General features: G+C 45.7%; 1 protein-coding gene across 1 annotated transcript in view; it reads left to right on the top strand.

Moving 5' to 3' along the window:
* Nucleotides 1-25498, top strand: part of LOC137322767 (von Willebrand factor A domain-containing protein 3B-like) — a 207923-nt gene that overhangs the window by 114221 nt on the left and 68204 nt on the right. The window contains exon 25 of the mRNA XM_067985798.1: nt 6856-6953. Within this exon, the coding sequence (XP_067841899.1) occupies nt 6856-6953 (98 nt within the window). The remainder of the gene's footprint in view (nt 1-6855; nt 6954-25498) is intronic.

The following is a 25498-nucleotide window of genomic DNA, read 5'->3' as shown; positions in this document are numbered from 1 at the left end:
AATTCAATTAATTAAAATAAAAATCTGGAATTAAAATACTAGTATCAGTAATGATGGCCATGAAACTACTGGATTGTCGTAAAAACCCATCTGGTTCACTAATGTCCTTTAGGGAAGGAAGCCTGCCGCCCTTACCCGGTCTGGCCTATATGTGACTCCAGACCCACAGCAATGTGGTTGATTCTTAATTGCCCTCTGAAATGGCCTAGCAAGCCACTCAGTTGTAAAATCTCGCTACGAAAAGTCATAATAAGAATAAAACCGGAGGGACCACCCGGCATCGGACCACTAGGCACCGGACACGACAACGGCAAAACACCAAGCCCAGTCGACCCTGCAAGGTCCTCCTTACCAACATCTGGGGACTTGTGCCAAAATTGGGAGAGCTGTCCCACAGACTAGTCAAGCAACAGCCTGACATAGCCATACTCACAGAATCATATCTTTCAGCCAACGTCCCAGACTCTTCCATCACCATCCCTGGGTATGTCCTGTCCCACCGGCAGGACAGACCCACCAGAGGTGGCGGTACAGTGATATACAGTCAGGAGGGAGTGGCCCTGGGAGTCCTCAACATTCACTCTGGACCCCATGAAATCTCATGGCATCAGGTCAAACATGGGCAAGGAAACCTCCTGCTGATTACCAACTACTGCCCTCCCTCAGCTGATGAATCAGTCCTCCTCCATGTTGAGCACCACTTGGAGGAAGCACTGAGGGTAGCAAGGGCACAAAATGTACTCTGGGTGGGGGACTTCAATGTCCATCACCAAGAGTGGCTCGGTAGCACCACTACTGACCGAGCTGGCCGAGTCCTGAAGGACACAGCTGCTAGACTGGGCCTGCGGCAGGTGGTGAGCGAACCAACACGAGGGAAAAACTTACTTGACCTCGTCCTCGCCAATCGACCTGTCGCAAATGCATCTGTCCATGACAGTATTGGTAGGAGTGACCACCGCACAGTCCTCGTGGAGATGAAATCCCGTCTTCGCACTGAGGACACCATCCAACGTGTTGTGTGGCACTACCACCGTGCTAAATGGGATAGATTCAGAACAGATCTAGCAGCTCAAAACTGGGCATCCATGAGGCGCTGTGGGCCACCAGCAGCAGCAGAATTGTATTCCAGCACAATCTGTAACCTCATGGCCCGGCATATTCCTCACTCTACCATTACCAACAAGCCAGGGGATCAACCCTGGTTCAATGAGGAGTGTAGAAGAGCATGCCAGGAGCAGCACCAGGCGTACCTAAAAATGAGGTGCCAACCTGGTGAAGCTACAACTCAGGACTACATGCATGCTAAACAGCGGAAGCAACATGCTATAGACAGAGTTAAGCGATTCCACAACCAACGGATCAGATCAAAGCTCTGCAGTCCTGCCACATCCAGTCGTGAATGGTGGTGGACAATTAAACAACTAACGGGAGGAGGAGGCTCTGCAAACATCCCCATTCTCAATGATGGCGGAGTCCAGCACGTGAGTGCAAAAGACAAGGCTGAAGCGTTTGCAATCATCTTCAGCCAGAAGTGCCGAGTGGATAATCCATCTCAGCCTCCTCCCGATATCCCCACCATCACGGAAGCCAGTCTTCGGCCAATTCGATTCACTCCACGTGATATCAAGAAACGGCTGAGTGCACTGGATACAGCAAAGGCTATGGGCCCCGACAACATCCCAGCTGTAGTGCTCCAGAACTAGCTGCGCCTCTAGCCAAGCTGTACCAGTACAGCTACAACACTGGCATCCACCCGACAATGTGGAAAATTGCCCAGGTATGTCCTGTCCACAAAAAGCAGGACAAATCCAATCCGGCCAATTACCGCCCCATCAGTCTACTCTCAATCATCAGCAAAGTGATGGAAGGTGTCGTCGACAGTGCTATCAAGCGGCACTTACTCACCAATAACCTGCTCACCGATGCTCAGTTTGGGTTCCGCCAGGACCACTCGGCTCCAGACCTCATTACAGCCTTGGTCCAAACATGGACAAAAGAGCTGAATTCTAGAGGTGAGGTGAGAGTGACTGCCCTTGACATGAAGGCAGCATTTGACCGAGTGTGGCACCAAGGAGCCCTAGTAAAATTGAAGTCAATGGGAATCAGGGGGAAAACTCTCCAGTGGCTGGAGTCATACCTAGCACAAAGGAAGATGGTAGTGGTTGTTGGAGGCCAAGCATCTCAGCCCCAGGGCATTGCTGCAGGAGTTCCTCAGGGCAGTGTCCTAGGCCCAACCATCTTCAGCTGCTTCATCAATGACCTTCCCTCCATCATAAGGTCAGAAATGGGGATGTTCGCTGATGACTGCACAGTGTTCAGTTCCATTCGCAACCCATCAGATAATGAAGCAGTCCGAGCCCGCATGCAGCAAGACCTGGACAACATCCAGGCTTGGGCTGATAAGTGGCAAGTAACATTCGCGCCAGATAAGTGCCAGGCAATGACCATCTCCAACAAGAGAGAGTCTAACCACCTCCCCATGACATTCAACGGCATTACCATCGCCGAATCCCCCACCATCAACATCCTGGGGGTCACCATTGACCAAAAACTTAACTGGACCAGCCATATAAATACTGTGGCTATGAGAGCAGGTCAGAGGCTGGGTATTCTGCGGCGAGTGACTCACCTCCTGACTCCCCAAAGCCTTTCCACCATCTACAAGGCACAAGTCAGGAGTGTGATGGAATACTCTCCACTTGCCTGGATGAGTGCAGCTCCAACAACACTCAAGAAGCTCGACACCATCCAAGATAAAGCAGCCCGCTTGATTGGCACCCCATCCACCACCCTAAACATTCACTCCCTTCACCACCGGCGCACTGTGGCTGCAGTGTGCACCATCCACAGGATGCACTGCAGCAACTCGCCAAGGCTTCTTCGACAGCACCTCCCAAACCCGCGACCTCTACCACCTAGAAGGACAAGGGCAGCAGGCGCATGGGAACAACACCACCTGCACGTTCCCCTCCAAGTCACACACCATCCCGACTTGGAAATATATCGTTCCTTCATTGTCGCTGGGTCAAAATCCTGGAACTCCCTTCCTAACAGCACTGTGGGAGAACCGTCACCACACGGACTGCAGCGGTTCAAGAAGGCGGCTCACCACCACCTTCTCAAGGGCAATTAGGGATGGCAATAAATGCTGGCCTCGCCAGCGACGCCCACATCCCGTGAACGAATAAAAAAAAAAAAAATCCATCAAATCTAAGTTTATTTGTTCTGTTAAAAGTGAATAACATGACAAATGTATGCTAATTAGACTTAATATCCTGTGACTGACCTGCATATGTAAGTTGGCTGATTAGAAAACAGACTTAGATTTGGAGGGTATATTTATTATGCTACACCGAAACCATATCATCATAGTATGCTAATTATACATAATTTATATATTAGCACTTAGGTAGATTTAAAAGTAGACTAGCTAGTCTAACAAATGCTGCAAATGCCTATCATATAAACAAATCATGATGGGATTGCTGCATTTATTTTTATATATGCCATTTTCAATTTTTTAAAATCTAGTTTAATGGCACACAACATGTAATACAATAATTCTGATTTTCAAATCCATTCTACTTTAATTTTATCCCTTTATCCTTTAAGTAAGTTGTGAAGAGGACATAGGGGCTCAATTTTGAAATGGTGGCAGGTTGGCAGCCGGTGGGTGGAGGGTGCGGGGTGGGGGGTGGGGTGGTGGTGAAGGTGCGCGTGGCAAAACCGAATTAAAAAACACATACCATTTCTGACACGATCGTAACATAATTGATGGTGATTAAAGTTCTTTCCAGGTTTTGCGCCCAGGCTGCCTGCCGACTGGAGCTGCAACACCGAGTGGGGTGGGGAGAGAAAGAGAGCGAGCGAGATGTCATCCGGCTTTGGAACGGTAGATTTTGGGGGGGTGGGAAGGAGAGAGGAAGATTGGGGGGGGAGGAGAGAGGACGACGGAGGGTGGAGGAGAGAGGAAGATGGGGGGAAGGAGAGAGGAAGATCGGGGGGGAGGAGAGAGGAAGATCGGGGGGGGAGGAGAGAGGAAGATCGGGGGGAGGAGAGAGGAAGATCGGGGGGGGAGGAGAGAGGAAGATCGGGGGGGGGAAGAGAGAGGAAGATCGGGGGGAAGAGAGAGGAAGATCGGAGGGGAAGAGAGAGGAAGATCGGGGGGGAGGAGAGAGGAAGGTCGGGGGGGAGGAGAGAGGAAGGTCGGGGGGGAGGAGAGGAAGGTCGGGGGGGAGGAGAGAGGAAGATCGGGGAGGAGGAGAGAGGAAGATCGGGGAGGAGGAGAGAGGAAGATCGGGGGGGGAAGAGAGAGGAAGATCGGGGGGGGAGGAGTCAGGAAGATCGGGGGGAGGAGACAGGAAGATCGGGGGGAGGAGACAGGAAGATCGGGGGGGAGGAGACAGGAAGATCGGGGGGGAGGAGACAGGAAGATCGGGGGGGAGGAGAGAGGAAGATCGGGGGGGAGGAGACAGGAAGATCGGGGGGGAGGAGAGAGGAAGATCGGGGGGGAGGAGACAGGAAGATCGGGGGGGGGGAGAGAGGAAGATCGGGGGGGGAGGAGAGAGGAAGATCGGGGGGGAGGAGACAGGAAGATCGGGGGGGAGGAGAGAGGAAGATCGGGGGGGGAGGAGAGAGGAAGATCGGGGGGGAGGAGACAGGAAGATCGGGGGGGAGGAGAGAGGAAGATCGGGGGGGAGGAGACAGGAAGATCGGGGGGGGAGGAGAGAGGAAGATCGGGGGGGAGGAGAGAGGAAGATCGGGGGGGGAGAGAGGAAGATTGGGGGGGGGGAGAGAGGAAGATTGGGGGGGGAGAGAGGAAGATCGGGGGGGGAGGAGAGAGGAAGATTGGGGGGGGAGGAGAGAGGAAGATCGGGGGGAAGGAGAGAGGAAGATCGGGGGGAGGAGAGGGGAAGATCGGGGGGGCATCGGGGGGAGAAGAGGGGGTTATCGGGGGAAGAGGTGGATATCGGGGGTTGAAGAGGGGGAGACTGGGGAGACATGGTGGGGGGGAAGAGGGTGAGATTGGAGAGGAGACATCGGACATTGGAGCAGGGTGGAAAGGTAGGTTGAATTTGGGTTTTAACTTTGTGCAGTGGTTTGTTATTTAATTTATTTTGTTCAGGCGTCACTCAGAAGCCATGGGAAAGCCACCCAGGTAAGTTAAAAATCGTTCTAATTACCTAATATGTCACAAATAAAGTGCCTTAAGTACCACAATGAGGTACATTTGGTTCTTTAACTATCATCCCGCCAGCTTTAATTGCCGGCAGGACTTCCGGATTTGGGAAACGCGCGCGCGCACAGGTGCGTCTGTGGGGAACTCGGAAGTCGGCGGATTGGAGCCGGCTTCCGAACCCGCTCTGCATTTCTGCAATTTTCGCACCCCCAATGCAAGTTTAAAATTGAACCCAAGGAGTCTGCAAAGGGATATAGATAGGTTAAGTGAGTGGGCAAAAATTTGACAGATGGAGTATAATGTGGGAAAATGTGAACTTGTCCACTTTGGCAGGAGGAATAGAAAAGCAGTATATTATTTAAATGGAGAGAGATTGCAGAACTCTGAGGTACAGAGGGATCTGGGTGTCCTAGTACATGAATCACAAAAAGTTAGTATGCAGGTGCAGCAAGTGATTAGGAAGGCAAATGGAATGTTGTCATTTATTGCAAGGGGAATGGGATATAAAAGTAGAGGTGTTTTCCTACAGTTGTACAGGTCACATCTAGAATACTGTATGCAGTTTTGGTCTCCTTATTTAAGAAAGGACATAATTGCTTTAGAGGCGGTTCAGAGAAGGTTCACTCGACTGATTCCTGGGATGAGGGGGTTATCTTATGAGGAAAGGTTGGACAAGTTGGGCCTGTATACATTGGAGTTTAGAAGAATGAGAGGTGATCTTAATGAAACATGTAAGATCCTGAGGGGACTTGAAGGGTGGATGCTGAGAGGATGTTTCCCCTTGTGGGAGAGACTAGAACTAGGGGCCACAGTTTAAAAATAAGGGGTCTCCCATTTAAGACGGCGATGAGGAGAATTTTTTTCTCTCAGATGGTCGTGAGTCTGTGGAATTTCCTTTCCCAGAGAGCGATGGAGGCAGGGTCATTGAATATTTTTAAGGCTGAGTTAAATAGATTCCTGATTAACAAGGGAGTCAAAGGTTATAGTAGGCAGACAGGAAAGTAGGGTTGAGGTCACAATCAGATCAGCCATGATCTTATCAAATGGCAGAGCAGGCTCGAGGGGCTGAATGGACTACTTAATTCGTATGTTCATATATTATCCTCACAGAAGCTTTTTCTTGGTTCCTCATCAGGGTAGTTGATTACGCAAGGAGTAATCTTACTATTAAATAAAATTCCCTATATATTTTTCCAAGATACAATTGTTAATACTGTGGTAGTATTGAGGGAAAGGATCAATAGTAATTCTATCAATAATAATTTGTAATACAATTATGATTTTTTTAAAGAAAACATTGATAGGGTAGATGGCTCCCTGTCTACAGACACTTTTCTACCCTATTAGCTGACCTGGTTTCCCTGATAACACATTACAGAGACAGCTATGTAGGCTATCTACCACATTTGTGACTGTACTTGGTAGTGGAAATCAATGGTTATAAACAATTTGAAGAAAGTGAACTTTTAAACAAAAAACTTACTTACAGATGTGTATGTGAGAATTATTTTTTCAGACAATTTTTGAAAACCTATTTTGATCCTTGTTTGCTTAGATAGCTTATTTCTAAAGCCTGGTTTATTCAGATGTGTATTACTTCATTCCCCTTCAACCTAAGTGTTGTTTGTTGTGTTGATAGCGCAATTGAATCACAATGCTGTGCTTTGCTTTTGCAGGAACACTCATTCCGTAGCGGACTGGTTAAAATCAGTAAGACCCAGTATACCTTCATCAGTCGTTACATAAGAGAGGCTCAGATGATAGATCACACAATGTAAGTAGTGCTAATTAACATAGCTCCTAGATGTCATTTATTGGGGGCATTTTTTTTCCCAATGTATGTGAGTAACCTAGCTTTTTTGTTAACCAGATTTCTACGATATGCAATCCTAAACACACATATACTGTCATTGAAAACATTTCCGTCTTTCTTCTATTATTTCTATCTCATCATTTCTGGAAATTCATGTTGAAATCAATTAGATAGATTTTTAGAGTCACAGATGAAATTAATTTTGATGACCTGTTGTTGAGATGAAAGTCTGTTTTACTCTTCATAATTGCAAGAGGATTTGAGTACAGGAGCAAGGATGTCTTACTGCAGTTATACAGGGCCTTGGTGAGACCACACCTGGAGTATTCTGTGCAGTTTTGGTCTCCTTACCTAAGAAAGGATTTACTTGCCATAGAGGGAGTGCAGCGAAGGTTCACCAGACTGATTCCTGGGATGGCAGGACTGTCGTATGAGGAGAGATTGGGTCTACTCGGCCTGTATTCACTCGAGTTTAGAAGAATGAAAGGGGATTTCATTGAAACATATAAAATTCTGACAGGACTAGACAGACTCGATGCAGGGAGGATGTTCCCCCTGGCTGGGGGGGGCGGGTCCAGAATGAGGGGTCACGGTCTCAGGATACGGGGTAGGACATTTAGGACTGAGACGAGGAGAAATTTCTTCACTCAGAGGGTGGTGAACCTATGGAATCCTCTACCACAGAAGGCTGTGGAGGCCAGGTCACTGAATGTATTTAAGAAGGAGATAGATAGATTTCTAGACACAAAAGGCATCAAGGGGTATGGGGAGAGAGCAGGAATATGGTATTGAGATAGAGGATCAGCCATGATCATATTGAATGGCAGAGCAGCCTTGAAGGGCCAAATGGCCTACTCCTGCTCCTATTTTCTATGTTTCTATAATAGTGTGTTCTGTAATATTAACATTGCTAAATTTTGCACATATTGCACTCACTTTGCACAAGGAGATTTTTACTTTATTACTAATGCCATGTGGCACGATGTTTTGTATTGCTAAGTGATATGCAGATGATTGGTGATTATTTAACCTAGCAGGTCCAAGCAGGTCCTCTTTTAAATATAAAACGCAGACCTCACAATCCAGAAAAAGCTCCAATATTACAGTGACAAAACTAATCAACCATCAGGAGCAGCTTTATTGTAATGTTAACTCTATACTACAAATAAACACTTAGAGTAGAGTTTTATATAAAGGTTGTAATCATTTATTTGCCTGTTTCTTCCTCCTGACTCCCACTATCTATTTTGGAGGTGGGTACAACTTGCAAAAGACTGAGTTTTAACGGGTTAAAATCTGGCTACAAAGTTGTTTTTATCCAACTTAAAGCCAGAAGTCTGAAGATTGACATAGTTGCATCATAGATACAACCAAATAACTCTGAGACTTAAAACGCTTCAAAACAGGAAGAATTAACAATGTGGGAATAAAGTCTTAGGCAGTCCACATCCACATAAGCACATTTTTCAGCAGAGTTTGCTGGATTGTGATCACAGAAGTGGGAACCCTGCCTACATTTTTACTCCTTCAAGGATGCTGAGGCTAATTGTAGCACCCCTACTGCCATCCTTGCGGAGATCAGTTAATACCAGTACAGACTTGGGATCAAACCTGAAACCTGCCTAGCCTGCATGGTTTAGTTAGACTGGACAATGAATTTATCATATGAATTGCTGGGAGAGCTGCCATTTTCAGTTGCTCATAGTCCACATGAGTTAATGAAGACTTACTAGCTAAACCTCTGATTATGATGTATGATTACCTTTATGATCAACTACTCTATTTAGAAGGGTTCCTCAGGTCCTAACTCAGGATAACATGTAGGTACTGCTAATTTGCATCAAACTTGGAAACAATTCTTAGTAAATATTTTGATTTGAAGTTTTAAAGCACTATTGGGGGAAAAAAAAGCATTTATACCGTAAAATCCTTTAGTTTCTATCACCACAAAAGAACCTGTGGCTGAGAAACTTAACTAGAATTTTTAATTTCACTGGCTATTGATTAGTTAGCAGCTACAGCTGACTCTAGCTATTGAAAAAAGTAGCATGTTTTGGATTCACAGATGGGAATTTTAACCCCCGCCCCCCACCCCCCCACCCAGGCGGAGGGCAGTTAAAATAGAACGAGGTATTGACCCACTGCCTTCCTGCCCCGACCTGGCCAACTTCAATTTTAAATTGCAAGTAGCAAGGACTTCTGCCTGAAGCCGATGGGGTCTTTCTTTAAATATGTAGATCGAGCTCCGATTATCTCTTCACAGCCTGACTGCAATAAGTACCTGAGGCCTGAGCGGGGGAGCAGTCGTGGCTTTGCCGCCAGGCCAAACCTGCCAAACAAAAAGAGGCCCAGGACTTCCGGGGACCGTTCCTTTGGGTCCGGCGGCGGCCTCCTGTGGCCCAGGTTCACACTCCCACCAGCCAGCCAGGCAGTGATTCCCACCAGGTTCGGGCGGGAGTCTGATCAACATTATGGATATGAGGCTTGGGAGCTAAAATCTCTCCTCACCTCAACTGGTGCTGGCATGTGAGCTTGCCACTCACCCCGGCCTCCCTACGCACAGATCCCGGCCTCCCCACGCAGAGATCCTGCTTTCCGTTCAAATAGACCCCATAGAGTACTCACTACACAGGTGAGTTAATACTCAACATAATTCACATGTTAAGTGTATAACAGTTCCACAGATCCCCAGGACCGGATGGTTTCCATCCCAGGGTTTTAAAGGAAGTAGGTGAGTACATTGTGGATGCCCTAACTATAATCTTTCGAAGTTCTCTAGATTCAGGAACTGTCCCTCTAGATTGGAAAATTGCACATGTCACTCCGCTTTTTAAGAAAGGAGAGAGAGGGAGACCGGGGAATTATAGACCAGTTAGCCTAACATCTGTTGAGGGGAAAATGCTGGAGTCTATAATTAAGGATAGGGTGACTGAACACCTCGAGAATTTTCAGTTAATCAGGGAGAGCCAGCATGGATTTGTGAAAGGTAGGTCGTGCCTGACAAACCTGATTGAATTTTTTGAAGAGGTGACTAAAGTAGTGGACAGGGGAATGTCAATGGATGTTATTTATATGGACTTCCAGAAGGCATTTGATAAGGTCCCACATAAGAGACTGTTAGCTAAGTTAGAAGCCCATGGAATCGAGGGAAAAGTACGGACTTGGTTAGGAAATTGGCTGAGCGAAAGGCGACAGAGAGTAAGGATAATGGGAAGGTACTCACATTGGCAGGTGTAGTCCGGCAGGGATCTGTCTTGGGGCCTCAATTATTCACAATATTTATTAACGACTTAGATGAAGGCATAGAAAGTCTCATATCTAAGTTTGCCGATGACACAAAGATTGGTGGCATTGTAAGCAGTGTAGATGAAAATATAAAATTACAAAGCGATATTGATAGATTAGGTGAATGGGCAAATGGAATTCAATGTAGACAAATGTGAGGTCATCCACTTTGGATCAAAAAAGGATAGAACAGGGTACTTTCTAAATGGTAAAAAGTTAAAAATAGTGGATGTCCAAAGGGACTTAGGGGTTCAGGCACATAGATCATTGAAGTGTCATGAACAGGTGCAGAAAATAATCAAGAAGGCAAATGGAATGTTGGCCTTTATATCTAGAGGACTAGAGTACAAGGGGGCAGAAGTTATGCTGCAGCTATACAAAACCCTGGTTAGACCGCACCTGGAGTACTGTAAGCAGTTCTGGGCACCGCACCTTCGGAAGGACATATTGGCCTTGGAGGGAGTGCAGCGTAGGTTTACTAGAATGATACCCGGACTTCAAGGGTTAAGTTACGAGGAGAGATTACACAAATTGGGGTTGTATTCTCTGGAGTTTCGAAGGTTAAGGGGTGATCTGATCGAAGTTTATAAGATATTAAGGGGAACAGATAGGGTGGATAGAGAGAAACTATTTCCGCCGGTTGGGGATTTTAGGAGTAGGGGGTACAGTCTAAAAATTAGAGCCAGACATTTCTACACACAAAGGGTTGTAGAAGTTTGGACTCTCTTCTGCAAACGGCAATTGATACTAGCTCAATTGCTAAATTTAAATGTGAGATAGATAGCTTTTTGGCAACCAAAGGTATTAAGGGATATGGGTCAAAGGCAGGTATATGGAGTTAGATCACAGATCAGCCATGATCTTATCAAATGGCGGAGCAGGCATGAGGGACTGAATGGCCTACTCCTGTTCCTATGTTCCTATCTCCCCTTTTCATGATGTTCCCTGATATGACAGGCAACAGAAGGGAATAAAGCAGCTTAAGCGACAGTAATGATCCAGCTGGCAACAGTAGAGGTACATGCTGTATCTAAGTGACATGAATCTAGCTAGTCCTTAGAGGTGTAAGTGATTGAATGGTAGGAGATAGCAAGCACAACTGGAAAGGATCTGAGCTATATAAATTGTAGAAGCTGTGTTTATAGCTAAGTGTAAATTAAAGAAAAAAGCTTTGCTTTATCCAACTTTCATTTGAATGACTTACTAATTATTCAGTCATCTTTTTTTAATAAAAATGCAAAAGTAAATGAAATGTTTCAATTATTAAAGTAGTAAAATGATCATTCAGTAATCATAAATTGGAAGTTGAAATTTGAAGTGGCTCAGTAGCCCCAGACTACCAAAAATATTAGAAGGCTGCTGAGCTACTATTTTTGAGATGGAAAGTATGATTAATGTGATAGTGATGTCTACTGTAAACTCTCCATTTTTAAAACCTGTTTCGTATTTGTTTATTCTGCCTAGAGATTGGAGTAGTGTTGTTCGGACTCCCACATGTTGATTCATGTGGTGCAAGATGTTGTTTGGTTCCCATGTCGGTATTATTACTGGCTTTAGAAGCGTAGTCAGTGAGTAGCGAAGGACTGAAGGAAATTGTTTTGCCATGTAGCACACAATTATTTACAGTCACTGAATGTAAAAATGCATTTTATTACACAGTATTCTGTGATTTTTACGTGTGTTTTGGGGATCGAATGTCCAATCGCCACTCCTCTCCTCAAAAAGCGCACCTTGACCCATCTCAAACCTCACTTTCCTCTCCAAAGTCCTTGAACAAGTTGATGCCTCCCAAATCCGTGCTAATCTTTCCCGCAACTCCATGTTTGAATCTCTCCAATCAGGTTTTCAATCCTGCTACACAACTGAAATGGCCCTAATCAAAGTCACAAATGATATCCTCTGTGACTGTCAGCATTGTACACTATTCCTTCTCATCCTTCTCCACCTCACTGCAGCCTGTGACATGGTCAACAACACCATCCTCCTCCATTGCTTCTCCTCCGTTGTCTAGCTCAGTGGGACTACCTCGCTTGTTTCTACTCTTCCATATCCAATTATAGCCAGAGCATTTCCAGCAATGGCTTCTTTTCTCGTCCCCACACCGTTACCTCTGGAGTCCTTCATGGATCTATCCTTGGCCCCCTCCTATTCCTAATCTACATGCTGCCCTTTGGTGACATCATCTAAAGACATGGCATCAGGTTCTATATGTTCACTGACGACACCCGGGTCTATCTCTCCACCACCTCTCTCAACCACTCCACTGCCTGTGTTGTCAGCCTGCTTGTCAGACATCCGGTCCTGGATGGGCTGCAATTTTCTCCAGTTAAATATTGGAAAGATCAAAGCTATTATCTTTAACCCCCTCCCCCGCCCCCCCCACCACTGCCACAAATTCTGCTCCCGCCTTGGCCACCGTTTCAGGTTGAAACCCACTGTTCGCAACCTCGGTGTTCTATTGGACCCCAAGCTGAGCTTTCAACCCCATATCCTCAAAGACCATCTACTTCCACCTCCGTAACATCACCCGTTTCCCCCTTGCCTCAGCCCATCTTTTTAAAAATTTATTCTCGGGATGTGGGAGTCACTGGCAAGGCCCATTAATGGGCCGTCTTAATTGCCTGAGAAGGTGGTAATGGGACTTCTTGAACTGCTGCAGTCCGTGTGGTGAAGGTGCTCCTAAAAATCCCGTTATGTGGGGAATTTATTCTTTGATGCAACTGAGTGGCTTGCTAACCGCTACCTATTGTGTGTTGGACAGATATGATTGCAATCAATTAGCAAGTGAGCCTGCAGCGGTTGGCAGATTTCAAGTGATGAGGAGCTCAAGAGCTCAGACAACAAATCAACTGTGAAGCTAAGTTAGTATTATAATTGCTCATCCACTGGACCAGCTCTTCAGTGAACTTCACTAGTCGTATGTTTCTTTGTCATTAATTACCATTTTGTTTTTTTTAAAGCACTGCAGCAGTTTTACAATTCCACTGTCAAATGCACTATTAATTTGTCTATTTAATTTACTTAAATGACACTGGTATTGTGACATTAAAATCAGGTCAGTGGCTTTTAAATAAACAGACTGCTATTAGTATTGAATACTGATTAACTGGAGTCTGCAGATGTACAATAATTGTACATCTGCAGAAATAATTATACAGCATCCACTATTTTATATTTTGTTCTATTTCAGCACAATGCTTACGCCCACGAAGTTACACAGTGTGATACTAGCGTACGAATGCTTGACACTTCCATCCAAAATTCCCTCTCCATTCCTCTCTAATGCTACTTTAGTGGAGAGTTATGGGGGGTTATGTTGGATAACCCCCAAAAACGGGCGCTGGGTTTGCAGTGCATGATTAACCCACGCCCGGTCATAGCATGCAGGCAGCTTGTAACATTCGTGCTGCCTGATGATTTCAATGATTGCTGCGTGCAGCCAGCGCTGTTGATTGGCTGCATGCACCAGCAGGGGGCCCCGATATTGGGAGTGCCTACTTAAAGGCAGCCTGAACCTCTTAAAGGGGAGGTGCACTGTGGCTGGAGGATGTCCTATGGGACGTGCTAGAAGATATTGAAGAATGGCTGCGCCTGTGAGAGAGCGTGCACCAAGGTTCTCGGATGGTGCACTAGAGGCCTTGGTGGAAGAGTTAGACAGATGGAGGGCCATCCTATATCCGCAGGCGTGCAGGAGGCCCTCCAGACATATGCTGAAGAGGCAGTGGCAAGCTATGGTAGACGAGGTAAGTGCCAGGAGCATCGCACCACGCATTTGGATGCAGTGCAGGAAGAAGTTCAATGATTTGACACGAGTGGTCAAGGTGAGTGATTTCAACTATCACGTGGCATATCCTAACAACTGCACCACTAGCCTCACCCACTGCTCCACACATTACACCCTCCCCTTCACCCACCTACCAACAAACTCTTTCAATCAGTATGCAACCCTGCGAATCAGATGCTGCAGCTCACCCTCACACATTACCACTCTTGCAAGCCACACACCCACAACTTGCAGGTCACACACACCTGGTAGCTATTCGACCATGACAGCCACACCACCCAAACATCTTGCAGGATACTTACTGACACACTTCCCTCTTCCTTGCAGGAGAAGGTGGTGCATAATAGTATGCAGCAGGAAAGAACTGGGGGAGGACAGGCTCGCCTACACGACCTCACCCCCATGGAGGAGACAGTGCTGTCCATCAATGGATGGGCCGTCGCTGAGGCCGTGGCCACTGGTGGTGCTGGAGGGATCGATGATGAGGGTCTCTGCATACCTAATCTTCCTTCTCACTTCCCACTTATCCCTCAGTCCACAATCTTTTCTGACTCACATGCTGCAGATGATGTAAGCACGCACGTCTTACTTTCTCCTCTGCCCTCACCACAACTCAACCCATGTCCCTTTGTCATTCCAAATACCCAAGAACTGGAACCGGCACAGTCAGAGGAGGCAGAGGAAGATGACAATGATGATGCAAACACATCGTGACTCGATCTTACAATCGCAGCCATCAGCTCAGATACTGACACTGTGCATGCTTTAGAGGCTAGGATAGAGGAGGGATCTGCACATGGTGAGACACTGGGCACAAGTGCGCAGGAGCCAGGGTGGGGGGGATCAGATACCGCAGGTGCCAGTTCACCAGAGGACAAGGTCTCACAGTATGCTGCAGAGGAGTCAGATGATGACTTCGATGGCCCAGGCTACAGAAGAAGGCTGATGGGTGTACACAGCCAAATGCTTGGTGCACTGGAAAGCCTGCCAGAAAGCCTGCACACGATTTCAAGGGGCATGGAGGAGTCCAGCTCCAACTTGGCACAGGGCTTTGCGCAGAGCTTGGTGCCCATCCTTTCCCACATGGAATGGTTGGTCACCTCCATCAGCACACATGTGGAACCCACCATGATGCAGCATTTGATGACTGATGTCACAGCTTCCATTGCAGCACAAACATTTGCCATCCAAGGTCTGACTTCTGCATTTGGAGTTCAGACTGCTGCTATCGTGGCTCTGGGTACCACTGTGGAATGGGGCTTCCAGGGTGTCACAGCAGTCCAGCAATCTGTTCTCCAGAAGATCACCAGGATTGCTGAGGCACTGCCCCGGGAGAGTGGCAGTGGCGCCATGGAAGATGAACCTGCTGTCCTCTCTTAGGATGACAGCATTCCTTCTCCCACCCCTACCTCTCCGCCAGTGCCGTTGCTGTTGTCTGTCAGCCAGCTAGGTCAGACTGCTGCAGCCCACGCCAAGATGGTGCAGTCTGAAGCCGGGCTGTCCTGGCCCAGAACTACTCGAGGTCATCTTCCAAGGCCATCTGCACTCTCCTCAAATGAAGGTCAGCAGCTATCCATGTTCCAGCCACTGGAGATGCACCTCATAGGAGCACTAGGAAAGGTAAAGGCACACGAACGACAGACACCATGGGAATGCACAAGGGTGAATAGGATCAATTAGTTTGAATCATTTCATGTGTAAATCTATAAGTGTGGTTATGAAATTGTATTTGGTGTTGGTTTTCATTTCTGCGATGAGCTGAGGGAGGAAGCAATGTGTAATCATAAGAATGACTATTTGATGGTCATGTGGAAGAGGAAATGTAAGGAGTGTGTGATGGTTGGTGAATAGGGAGGTATCATTAATCATCTGATCACGGAGAGCCCTGGCAGACAGGGCCTGTCTACCGAGTTGCCTCCCTGCGTCTTCCTCCACTTCCTTTTCCTCCTCCGTCTCTTCCTCCTCCTCTTCCTCTGCGTCTTGCTCAGGCGGTGGCAAGGACTGTTCCCTCACAATGGCGAGGTTGTGCAGCATACAGCATACCACAACAAATCTTGATACCCGCTCTGCTGAGTACTGCAGGGCTCCTCCAGAGCGGTCTAGACAGCAAAGTAAAAACAGAAAATGCTGAAGAAGCTCAGCAAGTCAGGCAGCATCTGTGGAGAAAGGTTACTGATATTGCTCATCAATCTTCTGATCACGCAGAGCCCTGGCAGACAGGGCCTGTCTACCTAGTTGCTTCTTCCTCCACTTCCTCCTCCTCCTTCTCCACTTGAGGATGCCTATGGTGTACTCTATGATGTTCCATGTGGCAGCATGGCTCACGTGTGCATGCATTCCGGATCAGAGTTATGAGCCATTTCATGAGGAGATAACCTTTGGCTTGTCGTGCTGGTTGAAATATAGGTGGTATGTTGGATTGCCACAGAATGAAGGAATCAGGATAGCGGGCATTGACCTGCATGATGCACTGCGAGTGGTCATACACCAACTGCACATTGAGGGAGTGGAATCCCTTTCTGTTCATGAATATGGCTGAGTTCTGATGTGGAGCACGCATGGCAATGTGCGTGCAGTTAATGGCACCCTGCACCATGGGGAAGCCTACAATGCGAGCAAATCCTCATGTTCGCTCCTGCTGCTTGTCTCTGGCAAGAGGGAATGAGATGAATCAGTTTCGGTGTGCGTACAAAGCCTCAGTGACCTCCCTTATACAACAGTGCACTGCAAGCAGCGAGATGTTGCTTATATCTCCAGCAGCAGCCTGAAAGGAACCAGAGCCATAAAAATTAAGCGCCATAGTTACCTTGATGGCTACATGCCACACTGTCCTTGCCCTGCTCTGAGGCTGCAGTTGTGGCTGCAGCAGTTGACAAATTTCAGTCACGACCTCTTTAGTGAACTACAGCCATCTGATGCGCTGGTTGTCGCTGAAGTTGAGGTGAAAGAATTGGTCCCTGAAGACCGTCTTTGGATATGGCCTCATGCTGAGTGCCCTGCTCCTCCTCCTCCTCCTCCTCCTCCCTCTTCTAGCAGCTTGTCCTGCTCTGCTGCTTCCAGTCTTATTCAATTCCCATAGGAAGCTCTAGCAGGCCACCCATGTCTGGAAGCAGCTTTGGTCAGCACACTATTTTAAATGCCACTAACAGTACTGCAAGACCAGCCGGACCACTGTCTATAGAATATTGCAACTTTCTTCAAGTATAGCAAACTTCGAAAAACACATACAATTGCCCCAGAAGCCAGAATAACTAATCCAGCAAGTAACCTTTAACTCCTGCACGATCCCTTTAAATAGCACTGGTAGGGGGGGGGTCCTTCATGCTGTTTAAGTCCTGCTCAGCGTTGGCTGAAGTGTGGAGTTCCAAAATGCCACTGGTTGCTTCAAATCAGCTTTGCACATTGATTTACATCATAATCTCCCTACTGTACATGCTGCCGGCACGTGAAGTGTGCAAACACCTTTACCAAGATAGCGTCCTGCGCACTTCATGTCGGAAGTGTGCACGCACATCTCGGACGCCATTTTTGGTGCTTAGGAGTCCACGTAGCGCCTACAAAACAGGTGCTACACAGCCCAATTACGCCCCCACGCTGTTTAAAATAAATGGGCTTTAATATCTCTTCTAAAATAGCAGATTGAGGCATTTCAAAAGTTTAACTGTTTGTATGTTACTGTGCGCAGTTTAATTTCAGCGCTGTAATTATTCCAGCTGTCCAGTTGCACAAAGATCAATAACACAGCAGTACTTTCTTCAGATTTCTGTTCAATAATGTTACTCATGTATAGACCACAGTCACTAAAATTATCCCAACTGTTTCATCAGTGCCTGAATGTAGTTTTTGTAATTTTAATTCAACTTTTGAATCCTTGCATCTGTAATATACATAGTAATATTGTCATGTGGTATGTTATACATTGTATATATTCCACTATTCTGCTAAAAACAAAAATAGAGGTGTCAACAGCAGGGTTCTGGTGGGAAATCACTCTGGTGAGTTGATTTCCTGTCCAGCAGAGGAAGCAGGAGGCCAAGGCGATTTTAACTGCCGGGCCTCATTTAAAAGCCACTGGTCAGCTTCCCGCCCGGAACAGGCATGAAGTGAGTGCAGTGCGGCTACCAGCAGGCCAAGATCGGACAGCCCTTGGCCACCGCCCCCTGGATTCCAGGTAAGTGATAGGAATGGGATTTCGGGAGGGTCTCATGGGAGGGAGGTGTTGGGGATCCAGGGCAGGCAAGGCAACGACTTTAATTGTATGGCTCAGAGGGGCACTGCTACTCCTCTTGGCCCCACAAAGACTTGACAGAAGGGCCTTTTTTGCCTTCATTCCAGCTGCAGACCTGCTTCTGCCTAGCGGGAAAGCCACAGCGGTTTACCCGCTCAGGCCCCGGTTAAAATTGCATTGGGGTCCAATTGATATTATAGAACCCCGATTCACATAAATTTATGCGACTGCTTTAGGCTGGCACCTCATCTGCTTGCAGAACCCAATAGGTTAACATCGCAAATAGTCTCAAATGGTGGGGATCTGAAGGGGTAAGTAAACTGCAAGCAAGTTCCTCTCCAAACCGCACACCATTCTGACATGGATATATACCACTGTTCCCTCACCGTCAATGGATCAAAATCCCGTAATTCCCTACCTAACACAATTGTGGGAGCTCCATCATGACAAGGAATATAACAGTTCAAGGCGAAGGCCCACCACCACCACCTCAGTGTAACTAAGGGTGAGCAATAAACAAGACCTTTCTAGTGTTGCCCACATCCAAGAACAATTAAATAAAAATGCATGCTCACTTGCTGCCTGGAGGTCCTTGGATTAGAAATAGAAAAGCCTTGCTAAAAATGGTGAAAAGTCATGGCAAATCATGACTGGACGGTAACAAGATGGGAGGCATTTTGGATGGGATCCAATCTAGAAAAGAGTGTGAGTTCCCTACACGGTTGCTTATAGAGGTTTTTCCTGTGAAAAAGAAACTATTTGAGAATGCAAACACTTGGAAGATTGTGAAGCTTAGAGTGGTGGAGCATTTCCATCATTTGGACATTTATCTTATGGGTTTAATATGCCAATCACCCATTATTAATTATTGCAGCCTTGTTCCTGCTTCCAACATCATTAGGTCCCAATCTTACTTGAAAACTTTAAAATGACTTTAATAGCCAAATACATTGACATGTAGCAGCACCTTGTAAATAATCTGGATATCTTATAACTGGCCTGAGTGACAGTATTAGATGGGTGCCTATGTCAGGTGAAAACAGAGACAATGCTAACAGGCAGCACAGTGGCAGACTGAGTTGTGGCAGAATGTGTTAAGTGTCTCCCACTCAGCTGCAGCCAGCATTTAATGAGAAGGCCAGATGTTAGCCTGCATGTAGGTTATTAGAATCAGTGCCTTGTCACTGGGCTTTGCCATGGGTGGAGAGAACTGACAGGTCAGTAGCAGCTTAAGTTTCTGACTATAATTTGCTTCACTATAATTTGTGTGAAAATATAATTCATTGTTAGGAAATGATTTTAGATCCATGGCGAAAGTCTTGTTTTTGTATATATTTTCCACTAAGATATCTATCTTATAGCTTTTTATTTGGTTACTGATTAATACATTTGCATATCAAGCTAAACTAATCATTATATTCAGCAGGACCTCAGAGCAGCAGAAATTTTCTGAGCACTGAAAAAGACACTGTTGTAAGACTCATGGCTAGTCTGCAGCATATTTTCACAGCGAATTATGTACTCAGTAGAATTAAAGCAGCAATATAATAATAACTTCTAAAGGATTCATATAGTTTCTAATCGATTTGATTTTTCAGTGAATTTCATTATTATTTGAGGTATATGTTAGATTAAATAAATGGATGTGTGCCATGAAACCAGACATTTAAGCCTGGATTTTAACTTGGGCAGAACCTGAGGCGGATGACAAATTGTCTGGCCTACCCCCGCAGCTTGAGATTTTAAATCCCGGGACTCATTTCCAACTTGGAAATATGCCTCCTGCTGGAACCTGGCAGGAATCGCTACCTGGCCTGTGATCGGTAGTAAAAATTGCGTTGGGGTCCTAATTGCATCATAGGATCTCGACAATTAAATATTAATGAGGCCACCGCCTGCCTGTGGTGGGGGGAGGGGCCTGGGGCCTGTGGCAGCCGAAAACCCGGCAGTTAAAATGGCGATGAACGGAGAGGAAAGCGTGCAACCATCATTTTAACCACCCACCACCTTATTCCCACCGGGTGGGAAGGGTTAAAATCAGCCTTGAAAATTCAGAATTGGAAGAGAACTTGCACTCTGTAAAATGAATAAATCATACTTTCCAATAAGTGCTAACATTGCCCTGAACACCTTGCAAATTCCACCAAGGCTGCAAAGACTGGTGAAATTGACTCCTTTTTGTAAGTGCCCAGCTGCAACATCCCTGGAGTTGGCCACACTCTCCAAGGTAGAGTGCAGAGTGCTGAAGCCATACTAACAACACCACACTGGCTGGATGCGGACTCCTCCACACTTTCAGCCGCTGTGCTAAAACTCCTTGGCAGGCCTTCCAATACCTGCAAAGGGATATAGACAGGTTAAGTGAGTAGGCGAGAATGGAGTATAATGTGGGGAAATGTGAAATTATCGACTTTGGTAGGAATAATAGAAAAGCCGAATATTTTTTAAGAGGTGAGAGACTAAGAAATGTTGGTGGTCAGAGGGATTTGGGTGTCCTTGTACATGAATCACAGAAAGTTAACATGCAGGTACAGCAAGCAATTGGGAAGGCAAATAGTATGTTAGTCTCTATTGCAAGGGGATTGGATTATAAGAGTAAGGAGGTCTTGCTGCAATTATACAGTGTTCTGTTGAGACCACACCTGGAGTACTGTGTACAGTTTTGGTTTCCTTACCTAAGGAAGGATAGACTTGCCTTAGAGGTGGTGCAACAAAGGTTCACTAGATTGATTCCTGGGATGAGAGGGTTGTCCTATGAGGAGAGATTGAGTAGAATGGGCCTATAATCTCTGGAGTTTAGATGAGCGAGAGGTGATCTCATTGAAATTCAATTACTCAGTTGTTGAGTATATTCAAGGCTGAGATTGATAGATTTTTGGACTCTAAGGAAATCAAAGGATATGGGGATCAGGAGGGAAAGTGGAGTTGAGGTAGAAGATCAGCAATGATCTTATTGAATGGTGGAGCAGGCTCGAGGGGCTGTATGGCCCACTCCTGCTCCTATTTGTTATGTTCTTATGAAATGTATAAAATACTTAGAGGGCTTGACAGGGTAGATCCTGAGAGGTTGTTTCCCCTGGCAGGAGTGTATAGAACGAGAGGTCATAGTCTCAAGATAAGGGGTCAGCCATTTAGGACCGAGATGAGGAAAAATGTCTTCACTCAGTGGGTTGTGACACTTTGGAATTCTCTACCCCAGAAGGCTGTGGATGCTCAGTCATTGAGTATATTCAATCTGAGATCGATGGATATTTGGACACTAAGGGAATCAAGGGATATGGGGATAGGGCGGGAAAGTGGAGTTGAAGTAGAAGATCAGCCTTGATCTTATTGAATGGCGGAGCAGGCTCGAGGAGCAATATGGTCTACTCCTGCTCCTATTTGTTATGTTAACTGCTTGCCTCGCACAAGCATTTTTCTTTTAATGGCTGGACCCCTGAGGTCCTCATCTCAATCCTCCTCAACAGAGCTGGGAGAGGATCTCGCCCTGCAGTGATTATCCTACTCTGAGGTGTCTTGTTCAGAATGTGCTGAGAAGGACCTAGAGGAAAAGGAAAAGGGACAAGAGTTAGGATGGTGCTGAGAGGCTAATTATCCCCCCTTGCAGTCAATTAGTGTATGGAGAGTCTCCTATTCCCAAAGGAAGCTGGAGCAGCAGACCTGATGGCATAACTAAGATATCAGAACGCCTGTCTAATTGTAATATTGGACTGTAAACTTTGAAGCATCCCAGTCGCAGTATGCCATCCTTTCAGAACTTTGGAAAATTCGACTAATGCATCTGTAATTTCTTCACCTATTTCTTTTAATACTCTGGGGTGGAAATCATCAGGTTCTGGAGATTTGTCTACCTTTGTCCCATTATTTTCTCCATTACCATATTTTTACTTATATTAAATCCACTAAGTTTTTCCGCTTGACTTAAGTTCCCTTGCACAGCTGTTAGGTGATGTAATTTGATTTTTTAAATTAGTGCATCTGCTGCAGCATGAACCTTTGTATATACAATTATATTCTTCAGTTAAAGTTACAAACGGACACAGAAACTGAGATATGCGCTTGGAACAGGGGAATCTTGGTTTTACTTAGCAATAATATACTCCGGCAGCGAAAGGGATGAATTCTATAGACTGCATTCCTAATAGAAGCCTGCACTTAATATGCTGTACCATAAATATTAAATAAAGTGTGTCAAGAGGGTGAAAGACGATCTGGAGATAGTCATAGTATCATAGTAGGTACAGCACAGGAGGAGGCCATTCGGCCCATTGAGCATGTGCCGGCTCTTTGATAGAGCTATCCAATTAGTCCCATTCCCCTGCTCTTTCCCTATAGCCCTGTAAATTTTTCCTTTCAAGTATTTATCTAATTCGCTTTTGAAAGTTACCTTTAAATCTGCTTCCACCACCCTTTCAGGCAGTGCATTCCAGATCATTACAACTCGCTGCTTAAAAAAATGTTTCCTCATGTCGCCTCTGGCTCTTTTTGACGATCACCTTAAATCTGTGTCCTCTAGCTACTGGCCTTTCTTCCACTGAAAACAATTTCTCCTTATTTACTCTATCAAAACTATTCATGATTTTGAACACCGCTATCAAATCTCTCCTTAACCTTCACTGTTTTAAGGAGAACAACCCCAGCTTCTCCAGTTTCTCCACATAACTGAAGTCCGTCATCCCTGATACCATTCTAGTAAATCTCTTCTGAACCCTTTCTAAGGCCTTGACGTCCTTCCTAAAGTGTGGTGCCCAGAATTGAACACAATACTCCAGCTGCGGCCTAACCAGTGTTTTATAAAGGTTTAGCATAACTTCCCTGCTTTTGTACTCTATGCCTCTATTAATAAAGCCCAGGATCCCGTATGCTTTTTTAACAGCCTTCTTGACTTGTTCTGCCACCTTCAATGATTTGTGTATGTGCATCCCCAGGTCTCTCTATTCCTGCAGCCCCTTTAAAATTTCACCATTTAATTTATGTTGCCTCTCCTTATTCTCCCTACCAAAATAGGAACATAGGAACAGGAGTAGGCCATTCAGCCCCTCGTGCCTGCTCCGCCATTTGATAAGATCATGGCTGATCTGTGATCTAGCTCCATATTAATATAGCCTTTGGCCCATATCCCTTAATACCTTTGGTTGCCAAAAAGCTATCTATCTCACATTTACATTTAGCAATTGAGCTAGTATCAAGTGCCGTTTGCGGAAGAGAGTTCCAAACTTCTTCCACCCTTTGTGTGTAGAAATGTTTTCTAATCTCGCTCCTGAAGGGTCTGGCTCTAATTTTTAGACTGTGCCCCCTACTCCTAGAATCCCCAACCAGTGGAAATAGTTTCTCTTTATCTACCCTATCTGTTCCCCTTAATATCTTATAAACTTCGATCAGATCACCCCTTAACCTTCGAAACTCTAGAGAATACAACCTCAATTTGTGTAATTTCTCCTCGTAACTTAACCCTTGAAGTCCGGGTATCATTCTAGTAAACCTACACTGCACTCCCTCCAGGGTCAATATGTCCTTCTGAAGGTGTGGTGCCCAGAACTGCTCACAGTACTCCAGGTGCGGTCTAACCAGGGTTTTGTATATCTGCAGCATAACGTCTGCCCCCTTGTACTCTAGTCCTCTAGATATAAAGGCCAGCATTCCATTAGCCTTCTTGATTATTTTCTGCACCTGTTCATGACACTTCAATGATCTATGTACCTGAACCCCTAAGTCCCTTTGGACATCCACAGTTTTTAACTTTTTACCATTTAGAAAGTACCCTGTTCTATCCTTTTTTGATCCAAAGTGGATGACCTCACATTTGTCTACATTGAATTCCATTTGCCACAATTTTGCCCATTCACCTAATCTATCAATATCCCTTTGTAATTTTATGTTTTCATCTACACTACTTACAATGCCACCAATCTTTGTGTCATCGGCAAACTTAGATATGAGACTTTCTATGCCTTCATCTAAGTCGTTAATAAATATTGTGAATAATTGAGGCCCCAAGACAGATCCCTGCGGGACTCCACTAGTCACATCCTGCCAATGTGAATACTTACCCATTATCCCTACTCTCTGTCGCCTTTTGCTCAGCCAATTTCCTAACCAAGTCCGTACTTTTCCCTTGATTCCATGGGCTTCTATCTTAGCTAACAGTCTCTTATGTGGGACCTTATCAAATGCCTTCTGGAAGTCCATATCAATAACATCCATTGACTTTCCCCTGTCCACTACTTTAGTCACCTCTTCAAAAAATTCAATCAGGTTTGTCAGGCACGACCTACCTTTCACAAATCCATGCTGGCTCTCCCTGATTAACTGAAAATTCTCGAGGTGTTCAGTCACCCTATCCTTAATTATAGACTCCAGCAATTTCCCCACAACAGATGTTAGGCTAACTGGTCTATAATTCCCCGGTTTCCCTCTCCTTTCTTAAAAAGCGGAGTGACATGTGCAATTTTCCAATCTAGAGGGACAGTTCCTGAATCTAGAGAACTTCGAAAGATTATAGTTAGGGCATCTGCAATCTGCTCACCTACTTCCTTTAAAACCCTGGGATGGAAATCATCTGGTCCTTGGGATTTATCACTCTTTAATGCTATTATTTTCTTCATTACCGTTGTATCACTTCACACTTCAATAGACCATAAGACCATAAGAGATAGGAGCAGGAGTAGGCCATTCGGCCCCTCAAGCCTGCTCCGCCATTTAATGAGATCATGGCTGATCTGATTTTTACCTCAACTCCACTTTCCCGCCCTTTCCCCATATCCTTTGACTCCCTTGCTGATCAATAATTTGTCTAACTCAGGCTTGAATGTATTCAAAGCCTCCACAGCTTTTTAGGGTAAAGAATTCCAAAAATTCACGATCCTCTGGGAGAAGAAATTCCTCCTCATTTCCGTCTTAAACGGGCGACCCCTTATTCTGAGACTATGCCCCCTAGTTTTAGATTCCCCCATGAGGGGTAACATCGTCTCAGCATCTACCCTATCGAGTCCCCTCAGAATCTTGTATGTTTCAATAAGATCTCCTCTCATCCTTCTAAAATCCAATGAGTATAGACCCAACCTGTTCAATCTTTCTTCATAAGACAACCCTTCCATACCCGGAATCAACCTCGTGAACCTTCTCTGAACTGCCTCCAATGCAAGTATGTCCTTCCTTAAATAAGGGCACCAGAACTGAATGCAGTACTCCAGGTGTGGTCTCACCAGC

The sequence above is a fragment of the Heptranchias perlo genome, chromosome 6, assembly GCF_035084215.1.
Source record: "Heptranchias perlo isolate sHepPer1 chromosome 6, sHepPer1.hap1, whole genome shotgun sequence".
In the NCBI taxonomy this organism is placed as follows: Eukaryota; Metazoa; Chordata; class Chondrichthyes; order Hexanchiformes; family Hexanchidae; genus Heptranchias; species Heptranchias perlo.
Note: the sequence above shows the minus strand (reverse complement) of the source record. Positions and strands in the feature narration are given on the sequence as shown.